Consider the following 19402-nt stretch of genomic DNA (forward strand, 5'->3'; position numbering starts at 1 on the left):
TACACATTTCTTAAATATATAATTACACTGTAACAATGACACCGTAAAATAAAGTGTAACCCCCAAACGGAAAGTACAAATCACTCTGTAACAGGAACACCTTAAAATAAAGAGTTTTTTCTGCGCTTCCCGAGTACAAGAAAGGACTTTGTTTTGAGCAGAATGAAATAAAAACATAATGAGGACTATAAAAAACCCCAGCAGCGACTCACTCGTAACCTTTGCATCCACAGCGGTTTGTTTTTACAGTTAAAACATGGATTTGAGCAGCATTCCTGGCAGCGGAGGTTACACATTAAACTGCATTTAAAATGAATGCATCCTCACACCTCCTGTTTGTACATAACCCACCCATCACACACCCATCACACACACACACACACACGCCGTCAGGATGGACACCACCAGCAAAGCCTCCAGCGCTCCGGAACGGCCCAAATGGGACAACAAGGTCCAGTATCTGCTGACATGCGTCGGATTTGCTGTGGGACTCGGGAACGTTTGGAGATTCCCGTATCTGTGCCAGATCTACGGAGGAGGTGATTTTATTTCAGATTTTGTGCCGCAGTGAGAATAAAACCAGAGTATGATATAATGGCGTGTGAATTTGAGCGGTTTTAGATGGACTCCTATAGTGGACGTCAGTCTCTTGTTGTTTTTGACAGGTAAAAAATGTAAGTACATAAAAATAATGTCTTGTTTTCCAGCACAAACATTCTGAAATAAGACACATTTACTGGAGAAGCAAAATTAAATTCATTAAAAATATCATAATCTCACTTTCCCTTTGAATTAAGGTTATTTTTCTGACCCCATTGGCAGATGTTGTTCTTGTTTTAAGCACAAACTTTATTTTGATATTTTATTTTGAACAAGACGTAATATCTTCAGTCGTTCTGCTTCTAATGTAAATCATCTTGATTTCAGAATGTTTACATTTTTGTGCTGGAAAACAAGACTTGATTAATGATTAAATTGAACGATTTCAGAGTCAAAAATGTTTAAAAATTGTGCATCACTTCACAATAAGGTCTCATTAGTTAACATTAGTGTAAGCTTGCGCTCGATCGGCCCAAAGTCCGGCATCCGACCAGCGCGGAAGGTCTTTACATGTTACTGTCTTTTCTCGAGGCAAAGTATTTTTTGATTAAATGCAATACATTTGAATATGTATTTTCTCGTTATTTAATCTGACTCCATAAATGAAAAGATTTTAATGATATCTGTGCATCATTAATTGTGAGCGAATGTTTGACTATTCTTTTAAACTCTTTAATGAAGATAATGTCAAAGTCGGTTAGAATAATCAAATTTAACAATGTATTATGTCAGGTAAATGTATCATGCCAATTTCATAATCAATTCAAAGATAATCAATACAAAACATAAAATGCTCTGGAATAAAGAGAAGAGATGCAACCCAACATTATACATGAAGCTGAGAGTCTCACTCTGAGCCTCACGGGCGAATCTGAGGTACAGAAAGGCCCAGAACCCTTTGCTATATTCCATTATATTGACAGAACCTCTTTCACATGGAAACATGTGCTAACAATGGAAATTTGCATTCAGAGGTTACACCTTTTGGGGGGGTCGGAGACCATTTGTCTAGAGACCACCTTCCTTTGTGTGCCAGTTATCGCTAAACTCTTAAAACCTTATTACCTTTTGTTTTACTTATTTGGAAATGAGAAATTTGTACCAGTCGCACTGAGACATTTCAAATGATACAGGTGATCAGAGCATGAGAGAGAGAGTGAGGGATGAGGGAATGAAATGTAGATTAGGATGACGGATGGTGAGTTCAAATGGAAATTTCCAGCAAGATCCTGTCCTGGGTCTGGTCGCTCCTTAACCAGACTGTCCGGCATTTTCTAATTTCTCAAGTCTTACATTAGCCATTGCATTAACTAACGATGAGTTTATTTATTTGCGGCATGCATTTCTTTAATGCTCTTTAATAAAAATGCAATTGTTCATTGTTCATGTTTTTAAACTCATCCATTAAGATCTGAAATTAACATTAAGATTAATTGCTTTATTGTAAGGTCTGCTAACTAATGCAGTTAACTAATGAAACCTTTCTGGAAAGAGTTTTTAAAAATCAAGCGAAAATTAGTGAAAATGTTGTTGAAAGCAATTACCTTTCCTTCCTGAAAATTAAAGTTAAAATAAATAATAAATCATGTTCGGTAATAATAAAATTGATCACAATAAGTGCTCTTATGTCACTACAGCGACTTTTCTTTAAAGTCCCCCTGTGGTGTAAATCCAGCTTTTAATGTTGTTTATGTGTCTACAGTATGTGGTGTTTTTAATGACAAACCATGTGTAAATTCATAAGTCGACACCATTGCTGAGGATTTTCTCCTTATAACTGCAGTAACGGTCCTTCTATTGCATCACCGTGAAATATTTTGCAACCTTTATTTTTAAGAATGTATCAGTTGCATTAGTGTTTTACATTTACACTCATGCATTTTACAGACAAACGTAAGGCAAAGAGCAAACACTGGTAACGCACAACGCCAGGGTTATTAGACAACTAGATTAGGAGGAGAAATGCAGTGAAGAAAACTACGTAACTAATCTAAGTAACGAGTCAGTCTCAGTGTTTCAATACCCACATCTGAAGGTTGTGTGTGTGTGTGTGTGTGAGGTGCGTTCCTGATCCCGTACCTGATCGCGCTGGTGTTCGAGGGTCTTCCTCTGCTGTATCTGGAGATGGCGATCGGTCAGTCTCTGAGGAAGGGCAGTATCGGCGTCTGGCACTCCATCTCTCCTCTACTGGGCGGACTGGGTGAGCACACATCTACTGGGAAAAATCATTCTCAAGATTTGTTATTTGTGCATTTACACGAGAAATCTTACACTACATGAGCTTCATCCCGGGTTAGTGACATCACAAATCCTAAAATTTACATAAACCCCGCCCCCAGAAACACGATTTATAGATTATCAAGACAGAATATGCTAATCAATGACTAGAAGATAACTACACATCAGCTACATAAATTCATCAACTAACCATTCAGAAATGTTGTCTACATGTTGTCACTTCTTCTTGAGTCTCTCCATCTTTGTCTGACTCCAGTTTGAACATAAAAGGCTAAAAGTTTTAGAAATTTTCAGTGCATGTGTGTATGAGGTAAAAGGACACAAGCTCTTGAAGCTCCGCCCCCTGCGCCGGGAGCAGCAGCTCATTTGCATTTAAAGGGACAGACACAAAAACTGTGTTTTTGCTCACCCTCAAAAAGTGACAACTTTAACATGCTGTATAAAAATATCTGTGGAGTATTTTGAGCTAAAACTTCACAAACACACTCTGGGGACATCAGAGACTTATTTTACATCTTGTGAAAAGGGCATTATACCACCCCTTTAACTCAAAATTTTAAGACAACCAGGTAACTTACTTTTTTAAGTTAAACCAACAATATATATATATTTTGTTTTACAGTGTACGGACATTCATCTCAGCACAAACCCTAACAGAGAGAGATTAAGTGATATCAGAGCTCTTGATTTCTCTCTTTGAATAGATAAACACGGGTGTTTAATATTACACAGTTCACTACCAAGAATAATGAAGATTTCTGATGAAAATTCAGCTTTGATCACAGGAATAAATTACATTTTACTATATATTCATATTGAAAACAGCTGTTTTACATTGTAATAATATATCACTGTTTTTAATATATAATTTATCAATGCCTCGGTGAGCAGAGGAGACTCTTTCAAAAACATAAAAAAATTCTAAAAGTCCCCCTGTGGTGAAAATCAAGTTTTTAATGTTGATTAAATCTCTGAGCTGAGTGGAGGCGGGGCTCATTTGCATATTCATAGAACCGCCTATACTAAATGAGACAAGGGTGTCGAGTTACATTCAAGATATTTTAAGGCATGAAGACATTTTTTTCAAAGAAAAACGTTTAAATATGTCATTTTGGTGATCAAAGATGAGTTTTAAGGGATACAATTATTGACTACAGGGGGATTTTAATTATTCCAAACTTTACTGATCGTTCATGTTCTTTTTTCAGTCTGTGATTTTCCATGAGCAAATGTTTGATATCTTCCTAGAGCGTGTTACTGTCTCTTAAACGCTTTATGAGTTCATAAAGGCATGATTGAGTTATGACAGAGTGTTTTGTTGGCAGGTGTGGCGTCGATGATCCTCTCCTTCCTGGTGGGCTTGTTTTATAACACGATTCTGGCCTGGGTTCTGTGGTATTTCTTCCACTCGTTTGAGGATCCGCTGCCCTGGAGTCAATGTCCCATCAACGACGACAACACAGGTACAAAGACACAAACACAAGACACAAACACTGAGGATTCCTCATTAAACGCTCATAATAATATTATAGGTGATGATACACAAAAAAACCTTTACGGCCTTGACCCTTCTTTAAAGTTATGTTTGAATGTTTATCAAAAAGAACTCTTGGAGAACATCAATTCGGTTTAAACCCAAAGTGTCAAATAATATACACTATCAAATAATATAGTGAAAACTAAATGAAGCAGCATGAGGCTCAGAAAGTCATTAAAAACATCCTGTCTGGATAAATATGACTTCTTTCACATTAAAACCAAGATTAAATTAAATAGTAAAATAAATACAGAGCAATTTCCACAATGCCTGTCAAGATCATATTTCACATCACATTTAAAAATAATCAAATAAATAATAATAATAATAATAATAATAATAATAATAATAATAATAATAATAATAACAACAACAACAACAATAATAAGTATAATATACATTTTTTTTTGAAAAAGTAACTATACACACACACACACACACATATATATAAAATCTACTAAATAAATAAAAAAGTAAATAAATGCATTTAAAATAAAAAAACATAATAAATAAAAATAAAAATAGACATTAAAAATAAATAAATATAAAATAAATATAAAAAGTTATTAAAGTTTAAGTTATATTAAAAATATATATAAATTAAGTATAATACAGTAAAAATAAATTAATACAAAGTGAATAATACAATAAAATAACTTTAATAAAAAACTAAATACACTGAAAATAAACATTAAAAATAAATAAATCATAAATACATTGAAAATGCATAAAATAAATATTAACAAAAATTAAATAAATATACATCAAAATAAATCAATTGATAAATCAACAAAAATATAAATAAATACATTACAAATAAATAACATAAAAGTATAAATACACCGAAAATAAATAAGTAAATAAAAATAAATACATTGAAAATATATACAGTGAGGAAAATAAGTATTTGAACACCCTGCTATTTTGCAAGTTCTCCCACTTGGAAATCATGGAGGGGTCTGAAATTGTCATCGTAGGTGCATGTCCACTGTGAGAGACATAATCTAAAAAAAAAATCCAGAAATCACAATATATGATTTTTTAACTATTTATTTGTATGATACAGCTGCAAATAAGTATTTGAATACCTGTCTATCAGCTAGAATTCTGACCCTCAAAGACCTGTTAGTCTGCCTTTAAAATGTCCACCTCCACTCCATTTATTATCCTAAATTAGATGCACCTGTTTGAGGTCGTTAGCTGCATAAAGACACCTGTCCACCCCATACAATCAGTAAGAATCCAACTACTAACATGACCAAGACCAAAGAGCAGTCCAAAGACACTAGAGACAAAATTGTACACCTCCACAAGGCTGGAAAGGGCTACGGGGAAATTGCCAAGCAGCTTGGTGAAAAAAGGTCCACTGTTGGAGCAATCATTAAAATGGAAGAAGCTAAACATGACTGTCAATCTCCCTCGGACTGGGGCTCCATGCAAGATCTCACCTCGTGGGGTCTCAATGATCCTAAGAAAGGTGAGAAATCAGCCCAGAACTACACGGGAGGAGCTGGTCAATGACCTGAAAAGAGCTGGGACCACCGTTTCCAAGGTTACTGTTGGTAATACACTAAGACGTCATGGTTTGAAATCATGCATGGCACGGAAGGTTCCCCTGCTTAAACCAGCACATGTCAAGGCCCGTCTTAAGTTTGCCAATGACCATTTGGATGATCCAGAGGAGTCATGGGAGAAAGTCATGTGGTCAGATGAGACCAAAATAGAACTTTTTGGTCATAATTCCACTAAACGTGTTTGGAGGAAGAAGAATGATGAGTACCATCCCAAGAACACCATCCCTACTGTGAAGCACGGGGGTGGTAGCATCATGCTTTGGGGGGGTTTTCTGCACATGGGACAGGGCGACTGCACTGTATTAAGGAGAGGATGACCGGGGCCATGTATTGCGAGATTTTGGGGAACAATGTCCTTCCCTCAGTTAGAGCATTGAAGATGGGTCGAGGCTGGGTCTTCCAACATGACAATGACCCGAAGCACACAGCCAGGATAACCAAGGAGTGGCTCTGTAAGAAGCATATCAAGGTTCTGGCGTGGCCTAGCCAGTCTCCAGACCTAAACCCAATAGAGAATCTTTGGAGGGAGCTCAAACTCCGTGTTTCTCAGAGACAGCCCAGAAACCTGACTGATCTAGAGAAGATCTGTGTGGAGGAGTGGGCCAAAATCCCTCCTGCAGTGTGTGCAAACCTGGTGAAAAACTACAGGAAACGTTTGACCTCTGTAATTGCAAACAAAGGCTACTGTACCAAATATTAACATTGATTTTCTCAGGTGTTCAAATACTTATTTGCAGCTGTATCATACAAATAAATAGTTAAAAAATCATACATTGTGATTTCTGGATTTTTTTTTGATTATGTCTCTCACAGTGGACATGCACCTACGATGACAATTTCAGACCCCTCCATGATTTCCAAGTGGGAGAACTTGCAAAATAGCAGGGTGTTCAAATACTTATTTTCCTCACTGTATTTATGAATTATAAATATATTGGAAAAACAAAATAAATACAAACAAAATAAATAAAAGGATAAATACATTGAACATACATCAAATAAATATAAACAAAAATAAATATATTAAATAAATATATATATTAAAATAAATAAATATAAATAAATAAATAAATAAATACATTAAAAATACAAATAAAACAAGTTATAAATATATTGAAAATACAACTACTACATACAAATAAAATAAGTTATAAATATATAAAAAATACATCAAATAAAAAATAAATATACATTAAAAATAGAATAAACATACAAATATATATAAAATTAAAATTAATATGAGTGAATCCTGTAACATGATATGTGTGTGTTGTTCTGATGTCCTGCAGGTTACGTGGAGGAGTGTGTGATCAGCACACCGGTGAACTACTACTGGTACCGGCAGACGCTGAACATCTCCCCGGACCTGGAGCAGAGCGGCTCTCTGCAGTGGTGGCTGGTGCTGTGCCTCGCCTCGGCCTGGAGCATCGTCTACATCTGCTTCATACGGGGCATCGAGACCATCGGGAAGGTGTGGAGCTTTAACGCACTGCATCACAACCTGCCATTACATTACCCTTCAAATCGCGCAAATTGAAATTGAAAATTGAAAATACGCCCAATTGAAACACATCAATTTCACAAAAACTCCCATTTTTCGCAATTTTATGCTCACATGAGGTGGTTTTTCAGGCAATTAGAAAAATAATATTTCGCAAAACTGCAATGGAAACGCATTCCATTTGCGCATTTACAGACACCTGACGTAGATGTTTGGACAGAAGACGAGACAGAGTTCCTCTTCAGCCGGTCACTCGACGCATAGGAATCTCGCTAGAGAGGCCAGTCTACTTCAACAAAAAGGCTGTTTTCACAGCTGGTACGGTGTGCCAAGAGCGATGAAAAGCCGTTCTTACGGCTGGTAAGACCGCCGTGAGAGAGATTTCCTGTCTGTGTTCGCTGCGTCCGTTCCCCTGTGTGCTTCAGCATCAAGGAGAGCAGTCCCCTGAAAGAGCTTACACAGGTGGAGCGCGTCTTTTTAAAGATGTCACTCTACCTGTGTGTTTCTGGATGCAGTCTTTACCTGGGATCGCGAGATGGTCACGAGCGCTGCATCGTGTGTCTGGGCATTGAACACGCGGAGGCAGCGATCGTGGATGAGTCATGCACCCATTGTGGGAAGATGACCATCTCAGAGCTACAGTCGAGACTCTCGTTCCTCGTTCCTGCGCCTCTGCTGCGATCTAACCCTCCTCTGAGGGTTACTTCAGGCAGTCGTGCGGGTGACCTGAGGATCACGGTGAGCTCCCTTCCTTCGAGGAACCAACCCCCTAGGAACCATCTTTCCTCCCACGCTCCGCAGCCAGTAGAGCCGCCGATGGAACGTGCTGGACCATCCACGAGGTGTGTACCAGCCGTATCCTTCAGCGCTCCCCAAGACGACCAGATGTCGATCGCTGGGTGGGTCAGACAGGGATGACGATTCGCCGGCACTGCCCCCTTCAGGTGTGACAGCGGTGCCCGAGTCCGATGATGGCCATGCTTTCCCGGACCGCCAGCAGGATCGGGCTCATGTGGAACCCTCCACCGTGTCCTGAGCCCTCGAGGCTGGACGATTGGTTTCTCGGGGTGGCGCATGCGAACGGAGACGTCCCGTCGCCACATCTGCTGCGGCCCGCCGGGGCAACCAGCTCATCGGCTCAGCTCCTCAGTAAAAACCTAAAGTGCGATCGCACCATCTGCTCATTAAATACCCGCGCTGCGAGGCAGAGCAGCTGATGCGCATGATTGCACGCTAATGTGCATTGGCCTCGTTTAGTTTCACTCAAAGTAGATTGGCCTCTCTAGCGAGATTCCTATTCGTCGGTCACGACGTGGCGTCTCTGTTCCCTCCTTCAGGGAATGAGGGTTACCATACGTAACCGAGACGTTCTTTATTAAAATCCATAAAAGACAAAAGAATTACAGGAATACTGGATTTTAAACCACAAAGAAATGCCACAATTTATAAAGACCTCGAAGCAGAAATGAGGGAGAAACACCCAGAAACACCTCATATGTGCCGCTCACATTATAAGCGTCTTTCCTTGTCATTAATGTTGGAAAACACAACTATTATTAAAAATAATGGCTAGTGCAGTGGCTGCGATATATGTAAATTTACCAATATCAATTGCCACGATTTTTGGAATGACTTCTCGTGACACGGAAAAATTACGTTTTAGTTGCATAACATTGGATAATGAAAACGCTGTCATTTTGCAATCGTTTTTTTATCGACATTTAGAAAATATTGCAAACGTTTTGCGCAAATCTGTAATGGAAACGCGGCTGTAATGTGTGTGTTTGTGCTCGGTGGATCATGTTGATGGTTAATGTGTGATTGTGCAGGCCGTGTACGTGACCGCGACCTTCCCGTACCTGGTGCTCACCATCTTTCTGGTGCAGGCCCTCACACTGCCAGGGTCCACCGACGGGCTCCGGTACCTGTTCACACCAGACGTGAGTCTCACACACACACACACACACACACACATTCTTGTACATCTATCTTTATGAGGACATTCATTGACACAATGCAATCTCTAGCCGCTTACCCTAACCTTACCCATCACAACTAAGTGCCTAACCCGACCCCTGACCCTAAACCGACCCTTGACCTCATTATAACCTGATCCCTAAAACCAAGTCTTGACCCTCAAACAGCCTTTAAAGGCTCTCAGAGACTGAGGACCGGCCAACATGTCCTCACTTTACTCTCTCTGTCCTCACTCCACTGGTCTAAAACTCAACTCACAAAGATAGTTGAACAAGTACACACACACACACACACACACACACACACACACACACACAGCAGGAGTGTGATCAGTGTGTGTGATGTTCTCTCCTCAGTGGACGCTGCTGACTAACCCTCAGGTGTGGCTGGACGCCGCTACACAGATCTTCTTCTCTCTGTCTCTGGCCTTCGGGGGACTCATCGCATTCTCCAGCTACAACCCCAAGAAGTACGACACACACCGTCTGAAGGGCGGGAGAAAACACAGATTCTGTTACACATCAGAATTCTTGAGAATTCCAAAGATTCTTGAATCATCAAATAAAAACAAAACAAATTAAATCATAACAATGCAAAAATAAGTTGTAACTACAAAAAAAGCATTTACTAAAAATAAATAAGAAATGTCCAATTAAAATCCATTAAAAACAACACAAAAAAACTATTTCAATTAAATCATAAAAATCCTACATTAAAATAATGTTAAAATACAAAAGCAATAAACCATAAACATGTTATATTTTTTTTAACAATAAAAAAAAAACGCTTACTAAAATGTGTTAAATCATAAAATAAAATAAAAAAAATTCACATACATATATATATATATACACTGCTCAAAAAAATTTAAGGAACACTTTGAAAACACATCAGATCTCAATGGGGAAAAATATCATGCTGGATATCTATACTAATATGGACTGGGTAATGTGTTATGAACGAAAGGATGCCACATCGTTTGATGGAAATGAAAATAATCAACCTACAGAGGATTGAATTCAAAGACACCCCGGAAATCTAAGTGAAAAAATGATGCAGCAGGCTTGTCAATTTTGCTGAAATTTCATTGCAGCAACTCAAAATGGTTCTCAGTAGTTTGTATGGCCCCCACGTGCTTGTATGCATGCCTGACAACGTCGGGACATGCTCCTACTGAGACGACGGATGGTGTCCTGGGGTATTTCCTCCCAGATCTGGACCAGCGCATCACTGAGCTCCTGGACAGTCTGAGGTGCAACCAGGTGATGTCAGATGGACCGAAACACAATGTCCCAGAGGTGTTCTATTGGATGTAGGTCAGGTGAGCGTGGTGGCCCTTCAATGGTATCATTCCTTCATCCTCCAGGAACTGCCTGCATGCTCTCGCCACATGAGGCCGGGCATTGTTGTGCACCAGGAGGAACCCAGGACCCACTGCACCAGCATAGGGTCTGACAATGGATCCAAGGATTTCATCCCGATACCTAATGGCAGTCAGGGTGCCATTGTCTAGCCTGCAGAGGTCTGTGCGTCCCTCCATGGATATGCCTCCCCAGACCCTCACTGACCCACCACCAAACCGGTCATGCTGAACGATGTTACAGGCAGCATAACATTCTCCACGGCTTCTCCAGACCCTTTCCTGTCTGTCACGTGCTCAGGGTGAACCTGCTCTCATTTGTGAAAACCACAGGGCACCAGTGGCGGACCTGCCAATTCTGGAAATGCCAATCGAGCTCCCTGGTGCTGGGCAGTGAGCACAGGGCCCACTAGAAGACGTCGGGCCCTCAGGCCACCCTCATGAAGTCTGTTTCTGATTGTTTGGTCAGAGACATTCACACCAGTGGCCTGCTGGAGGTCATTTTGTAGGGTTCTGGCAGTGCTCATCATGTTCCTCCTCGCACAAAGGAGCAGATACCGGTCCTGCTGATGGGTTAAGGACCTTCTACGGCCCTGTCCAGCTCTCCTAGAGTAGCTGTCTGTCTTCCTGGAATCTCCTCCATGCTCTTGAGACTGTGCTGGGAGACACAGCAAACCTTCTGGCAATGGCACGTATTGATGAGCCATCCTGAAGGAGCTGGACTGCCTGCGCAACCTCTGTAGGGTCCAGGTATCGCCTCATGCTACCAGTAGTGACACTGACCCTAGCCAAATGCAAAACTGGTGAAAAACAGTCTGAAAAGATGAGTAGGGAAAAAAATGTCAGTGGCCTCCACCTGTAAAACCATTCCTGTTTTGGGGGTTGTCTCACTGTTGCCCATCTAGTGCACCTGCTGTTAATTTCATTAACACTAAAGCAGCTGAAACTGATTACCAACTGCCTCTGTTACTTAACTGACCAGATCAATATCCCAGGAGTTTAACTGACTTGATGCTATTCTCTGATTAAAAAGTGTTCCCTTTATTTTTTTGAGCAGTGTATATATATATATATATATATATATATATATATATATATATATATACACACACTCACCTAAAGGATTATTAGGAACACCTGTTCAATTTCTCATTAATGCAATTATCTAATCAACCAATCACATTGCAGTTGCTTCAATGCATTTAGGGGTGTGGTCCTGGTCAAGACAATCTCCTGAACTCCAAACTGAATGTCAGAATGGGAAAGAAAGGTGATTTAAGCAATTTTGAGCGTGGCATGGTTGTTGGTGCCAGACGGGCCGGTCTGAGTATTTCACAATCTGCTCAGTTACTGGGATTTTCACGCACAACCATTTCTAGGGTCTACAAAGAATGGTGTGAAAAGGGAAAAACATCCAGTATGCGGCAGTCCTGTGGGCGAACATGCCTTGTTGATGCTAGAGGTCAGAGGAGAATGGGCCGACTGATTCAAGCTGATAGAAGAGCAACTTTGACTGAAATAACCACTCGTTACAACCGAGGTATGCAGAAAAGCATTTGTGAAGCCACAACACGCACAACCTTGAGGCGGATGGGCTACAACAGCAGAAGACCCCACCGGGTACCACTCATCTCCACTACAAATAGGAAAAAGAGGCTACAATTTGCACAAGCTCACCAAAATTGGACAGTTGAAGACTGGAAAAATGTTGCCTGGTCTGATGAGTCTCGATTTCTGTTGAGACATTCAGATGGTAGAGTCAGAATTTGGCGTAAACAGAATGAGAACATGGATCCATCATGCCTTGTTACCACTGTGCAGGCTGGTGGTGGTGGTGTAATGGTGTGGGGGATGTTTTCTTGGCACACTTTAGGCCCCTTAGTGCCAATTGGGCATCATTTAAATGCCACGGCCTACCTGAGCATTGTTTCTGACCATGTCCATCCCTTTATGACCACCATGTACCCATCCTCTGATGACTACTTCCAGCAGGATAATGCACCATGTCACAAAGCTCGAATCATTTCAAATTGGTTTCTTGAACATGACAATGAGTTCACTGTACTAAAATGGCCCCCACAGTCACCAGATCTCAACCCAATAGAGCATCTTTGGGATGTGGTGTAACGGGAGCTTCGTGCCCTGGATGTGCATCCCACAAATCTCCATCTGCTAGATGCTACTGCAAGATGCTATCCTATCAATATGGGCCAACATCTCTAAAGAATGCTTTCAGCACCTTGTTGAATCAATGCCACGTAGAATTAAGGCAGTTCTGAAGGCGAAAGGGGGTCAAACACAGTATTAGTATGGTGTTCCTAATAATCCTTTAGGTGAGTGTATATATACACACACACACACACACACACACAGTATATATGCATTATTCACCTTTCACATATATATATATATATATATATAGCTTTCCTGTAGCTCAAACAGTAGAGCGTTAGCGCTTGCAACGCCAAGGTCATGGGTTTCGATTCCCAGGGAAAGCAAGAACTGATAAGAATGTAAAAATTTTTTGTAAAATGTGTACCTTGACATGCAATGTAAGTCACTTTGGATAAAAGCATCTGCCAAATGAATAAATGTAAATATATATATATATATATATATATATATATATATATATATATATAGGAGGTGCCTGTGTGTGTTTCCAACAGGAACGACTGCGAGCGAGACGCTGTGTTTGTGGGATGCATTAACAGCGCTACGTCTCTCTACGCTTCCATTCCCATATTCGCCATCTTGGGCTTCAAGGCCACCAACAACTTCAACGCCTGCATCGCCGGGTGACGAACACACACACGTTTACAGACCCACAACTGATGTGTTTGCACGACTGTGAGGTTTGATTGACAGGGTGTGTGTGTGTTGTGTTCGCAGGAACATCCTGAATCTGACCAACGCCTTCGACATCGCGGACAAAAACATCACGGCGGAGAACTACGAGAACTGGCTGATGTTTCTGAACTCAAGCGACCCGGATAAAGTCTCCGGTCTCAACCTGAAACACTGCGTCCTCCAGAACTTCATGGACCAGGTACAGCTGGGAACACAAGCACGTCTCTTCTGCTCATTATCATCAGTGTTGAAAACAGTTATTTACATTTTTATTTTTCAGGATTCTTTGATGAATAGAAAGTTCAAAAGAACAGCATTTATCTGAAATAGAATCATCAACATTAAACACTACCGTTCAAAAGGTTTTTTTGGGGGGGTGGGGGGGAGAAATCAATACTTTTATTCATCAAGGATTAATTAAATTGATCAAAAGTGACAGTAAAGACATTTATAATGTTACAAAAGATTCTATTTCAAACAAATGCTGTTCTTTTGAACTTTCTATTCATCAAAGAATCTTGAAAAAAAAAACCCTGTAAATAACTGTTTTCAACATTGATAATCATAAATGTTTCTTGAGCATCAAATCAGAGTGATTTCTGAAGGATCATGTGACACTGAAGACTGGAGTAATGATGCTGAGAATTACAGCTTTTTGTTGTATTTTGAATAAAATAAACACAGCCTTGGTGAGCAGAAGAGGCTTCTTTTAAAAACATCCCAAACTGTGACTGGTAGTGTGTGTAGTGACGGAGACTCTCTCTGTTACCCAGAGTGCTTCAGGAACGGGCCTGGCGTTCATCGTGTTCACGGAGGCGGTGATCGAGATGCCGGGTTCGCAGGTGTGGGCCGTGCTCTTCTTCGTCATGCTCTTCAGCCTCGGCCTGTCCTCCATGTTCGGGAACCTGGAGGGGGTCCTGACGCCACTGCTCGACCTGCACATGGTGCCCAAGTGGATGCCCAAAGAGATCTTCACAGGTACGACCCCTGAGACACTCATGCTAATGAGGCTGGCCGTATGCTAAAGCTAGTTCACCCAAACATTTTAATTAGCCCATGATTTACTCACTCTCAAGTCATCCTAGTGTATTTGACATTCTTCTTTCAGACGAATACAATCAGAGTTATATTAAAAAATGTCCTGGCTCTTCCAAGCTTTATAATGGGTGTTTCTGTTTTGAAGTCCATAAAAGTGCATCTATCCATCATAAAAGTGCATCTATCCATCATAAAAGTACATCTATCCATCATAAAAGTGCATCTATCCATCATAAAAGTGCATCTATCCATCATAAAAGTGCATCTATCCATGATAAAAGAGGATCTGTCCATCATTAAAGTGCATCTATCCATGATAAAAGTGCATCTATCCATGATAAAAGAGGATCTATCCATCATAAAAGTGCATCTATCCATGATAAAAGTGCATCTATCCATGATAAAAGAGGATCTATCCATCATAAAAGTGCATCTATCCATCATAAAAGTGCATCTATCCATCATAAAAGTACATCTATCCATCATAAAAGTACATCTATCCATCATAAAAGTGCATCTATCCATCATAAAAGTGCATCTATCCATGATAAAAGAGGATCTGTCCATCATTAAAGTGCATCTATCCATGATAAAAGTGCATCTATCCATGATAAAAGAGGATCTATCCATCATAAAAGTGCATCTATCCATGATAAAAGTGCATCGGTCCATCATAAAAGTGCATCTATCCATCATAAAAGTGCATCTATCCATGATAAAAGAGGATCTGTCCATCATAAGTGCATCTATCCATCATAAAAGTGCATCTATACATGATAAAAGTGCATCTATCCATCATAAAAGTGCATCTATCCATTATAAAAGTGCATCTATACATGATAAAAGTGCATCTATACATGATAAAAGTGCATCTATCCATCCTAAAAGTGCATCTATCCATCCTAAAAGTGCATCTATCCATCATAAAAAGTGCATCTATCCATCATAAAAGTGCATCTATCATCATAAAAGTGCATCTGTCCATCAAAAAAGTGCATCTATCCATCATAAAAGTGCATCTATCCATCATAAAAGTGCATCTATCCATCATAAAAGTGCATCTATCCATCCTAAAAGTGCATCTATCCATCATAAAAGTGCATCTATCCATCATAAAAGTGCATCTGTCCATCAAAAAAGTGCATCTATCCATCATAAAAGTGCATCTATACATGATAAAAGTGCATCTGTCCATCATAAAAGTGCATCTATCCATCCTAAAAGTGCATCTATCCATCAAAAAAGTGCATCTATCCATCATAAAAGTGCATCTATACATGATAAAAGTGCATCTATCCATCCTAAAAGTGCATCTATCCATCATAAAAGTGCATCTGTCCATCAAAAAAGTGCATCTATCCATCATAAAAGTGCATCTATACATGATAAAAGTGCATCTGTCCATCATAAAAGTGCATCTATCCATCCTAAAAGTGCATCTATCCATCATAAAAGTGCATCTGTCCATCATAAAAGTGCATCTATACATGATAAAAGTGCATCTATACAAAAAATATACAGTCATTCACTGCCATTATAAAGCTGGGAAGAGTCAGGACATATTTTAATATAACTCTGATTGTGTTCGTCTGAGAGAAGAATGTCATACACACCTAGGATGACCTCATTTTAAAGTGAAATACTAATGCAGGTCTGATCTGTGTGCTGAGCTTCCTGGTGGCGTTGATCTTCACGCTGGGATCTGGGAACTACTGGCTGGAGATCTTCAACAGTTACGTGGGATCCGTCCCGCTCCTCGTCATCGCCTTCTTCGAGATCATCGGCGTCGTTTGCTTCTACGGGATGAAGCGGTAATTCATCAGTTCATTTTACAGACAACATTGCCATCAATAAAAATTATTAAAAGGAGGTCAAAGGAAAAGGTTGGTGGTCTTAAAAATAGATAGACATGATTTTCTTAACAGTTAGTTAAAGCAGGGATTGCCGAAACTGGGGTTTGTGAGTGGATAAAAACATAAAAATTTAAAATATGAATACATATTAAAATAAAATACATTAAATAAATAAATAAAACAAAAAATTACATTTTAAAATAAAAACAAGTCAAAATAAAACTAAACTAAATCTTAAATCATAAAAATGCAAACTTAAAATAATTGTAAAATACAAAAATTTAAATCATAAATGTAAATCAAAAATTAATCATTTTGAAATAAAAAAATCATAAAAATAAACAAACTACAAAAAATAAATGTACAACTAAAATGAATTAAAAACAACAAGAAAAAACTAATTAAATCATACAAATGTAAAATTAAAATAATTTAAAACAATCAAAATAAAAAACTTACTATATAAAAAAATATATATAAAAATAAAATCTTTTTAGATAAAACTAAAAATTAATAATTTTCTACATATTTAAATGTAAAATTTTTAATATTTAAAAAATGAAAACAAATTATAAAAACTAAAACTTTTAAAATAAATGAAAATAAAGTACAAAAATTTGTTAAATCATTAAAAAAAAATTTTTTTTTAAATAAAATATAAAAAACTAATAACTTTCTACGTATTTAATCATATAAAATGTACAATTGAAATAAATAATTTTTAAATCAGAACAAAATTAAAATAAAACACTTTCTAAAAAATTGAAATCTACTAAATTGGTGTCCTTATGTCGTTTTAAAACATTTTAAATCCTGCATTATCTTTTCATATGATATTTTCATACACGGTTCATACACGGTTATATATTCATTTTGATTTTTTTTTAACCTGCAATATGCCCTTTAAGCTTCATGTCATGTGACCATTATACGACATCAGAGAACCGTGAACAATTATTGAAATGTGAACTTATTCAAATTCATTCTTGAAATATGAACAAATCTCAATCTTTGAGCCCCCAGGGATTCATTATCTGAAGGTTTGTGACTCTGTGTGTGTGTGTGTTCCAGCTTCTGCGATGACATCGAGTTCATGACGGGACGCAGGCCGAACCTGTACTGGCGCGTGTGCTGGATGGGCATCAGCCCCGTCATGCTGCTGGTGGTGCTGGTGGCGTACGTCGCGGTCCAGGTCCAGACACACCCCACGTACCCCGCCTGGAACCCGCAATACGTGAGTAACGAACAGAACCTGTTAATCGTGATGTTCCCTGTGGAGGATCTGCATGATCACCGGCTCCAGATGGGCATCAATGCGACTCGATGCGTTTCATAGGAGAGTAGCTGCTCATTTAAACGGGTTACCAGGTCAAGGTTGACTTTGTTAAGCAGAGTGGGTCATGAAAAACAAGTTAAAACACTAAATGAATTAAATTTAAAGTTAAACATTAAATGAATACACAAAATTCTAATCCTAAATCCTAAAATGAAATCATAAATATATATATATATATATATATATAAAAAAAAAAAAAAAAAGATTAACTAAAATTATTTTAAAATACAAAAAACAAGCATACCAATATTAAATCATAAAATTAAAATTAATACATTTAAAATAAAAGAATTGAGAAAATTAAATCATAAAAAAGCAAATTAAATTCTTAAAATGCAAAACACTTACTAAAATATTAAATTAAATGAATTAAATAATTTAAAAAAACAAACAAAAAAAAAAACAGCAAAAAAAAGCTATATGAACGATCTTAAAATTCCAAATACTTACTTCAATTAATCGTAATCATAAATATAAAATTAAAATTAATAATTGTAAAATAAAAAACAATAAACCAGAACATTTATTTAAATCATAAAAATGCTAAATTAAAATTATTTTAAAATACAAAACACATACTAAAATGTAATGATAAAATTCAACTTAATAATTGTAAAATAAAAACATTTAAATAAAGCATAAAAATGCAAAATTACAATTATTTTAAAATACAAAACCATAAAATTAAAATGAATATTTAAAATAAAAAACTAATTAAATGGAGAAAATGAAATCATAATAAAAGTAAATTTAATGAACTTAAAATGCCAAATACTTACTAAAATTAAATCATAAATATACAATTAAAATGAATAATTGTAAAAATAAAAAAAAAACTGAATTTAATTAAATCATAAAAATGCAAATATAAAATTAATTTAAAATATAAAAACAAACTCAACCCTAAAATGAATGGCTAACGGTGAGCTCACCCCTGCAGAAGAAGTTCCCGGAGACGGAGGTGAAGCCGTACTCGGACTGGGTGTTTGCGATCTGTGTGTTGCTGAGCTCGGTTCCTGTGCTGTCCATCCCGCTCGTGGCCGTCTACAGACTCATCAGACGCCAGACGAGATCACAGACCGGAAGCAGTTACCAGAACCCCTACAGCAACCAGGACCAGAGCCAGAACCCCCACAGCAACCCGGCCTTCACACCAGACGAGCCCATCCAGACCTACAGAGCGCTCTAGAAGACCAGCCTGATCTCATCAGCGCGTTGTGTTTATCGTGCAACCCCGCTAAAATGAGTTTTTACGTGCATATGATTCGCACTCTATTGCGTGTAATACACACACACCCCACACCACTAATCCTACCCAAGGGGTTTATAGTGTGTATCACATGCACGTAAAAACTAATTTTCGCGTGTAAGTTGCAAACTCCATCTCAGGATCTAAAGCACGTCTCATTTCATCCAGCATGAGCCGAGAAACTCCGAAACTTCTTCTCTGATCTGTACATTATTTAAATTACTCAAATGTTTGTCCTTAAACTATGGGGGAAAAACACATCAATGACTCTTATTCTGCAAAATGATAC

The 19402-nt window shown here is 38.3% G+C and overlaps 1 protein-coding gene across 1 annotated transcript; it reads left to right on the forward strand.

Annotated features, from left to right (window-relative positions):
• Positions 1-394: 394 nt before the first annotated feature.
• Positions 395-19053, forward strand: slc6a18 (solute carrier family 6 member 18; the record flags this gene model as incomplete). Its single annotated transcript, XM_084131395.1, has 12 exons — positions 395-539; positions 2660-2800; positions 4164-4301; positions 7239-7420; positions 9280-9390; positions 9784-9896; positions 13457-13585; positions 13680-13836; positions 14411-14615; positions 16327-16486; positions 17600-17762; positions 18805-19053. The coding sequence occupies 12 exons, from the start codon at positions 395-397 to the stop codon at positions 19051-19053; spliced, it is 1893 nt and encodes a 630-aa protein (XP_083987521.1).
• Positions 19054-19402: the final 349 nt, after the last annotated feature.

This window comes from Abramis brama (assembly GCF_963993115.1).
Source record: "Abramis brama genome assembly, chromosome: 12".
NCBI lineage: Eukaryota > Metazoa > Chordata > Actinopteri > Cypriniformes > Leuciscidae > Abramis > Abramis brama.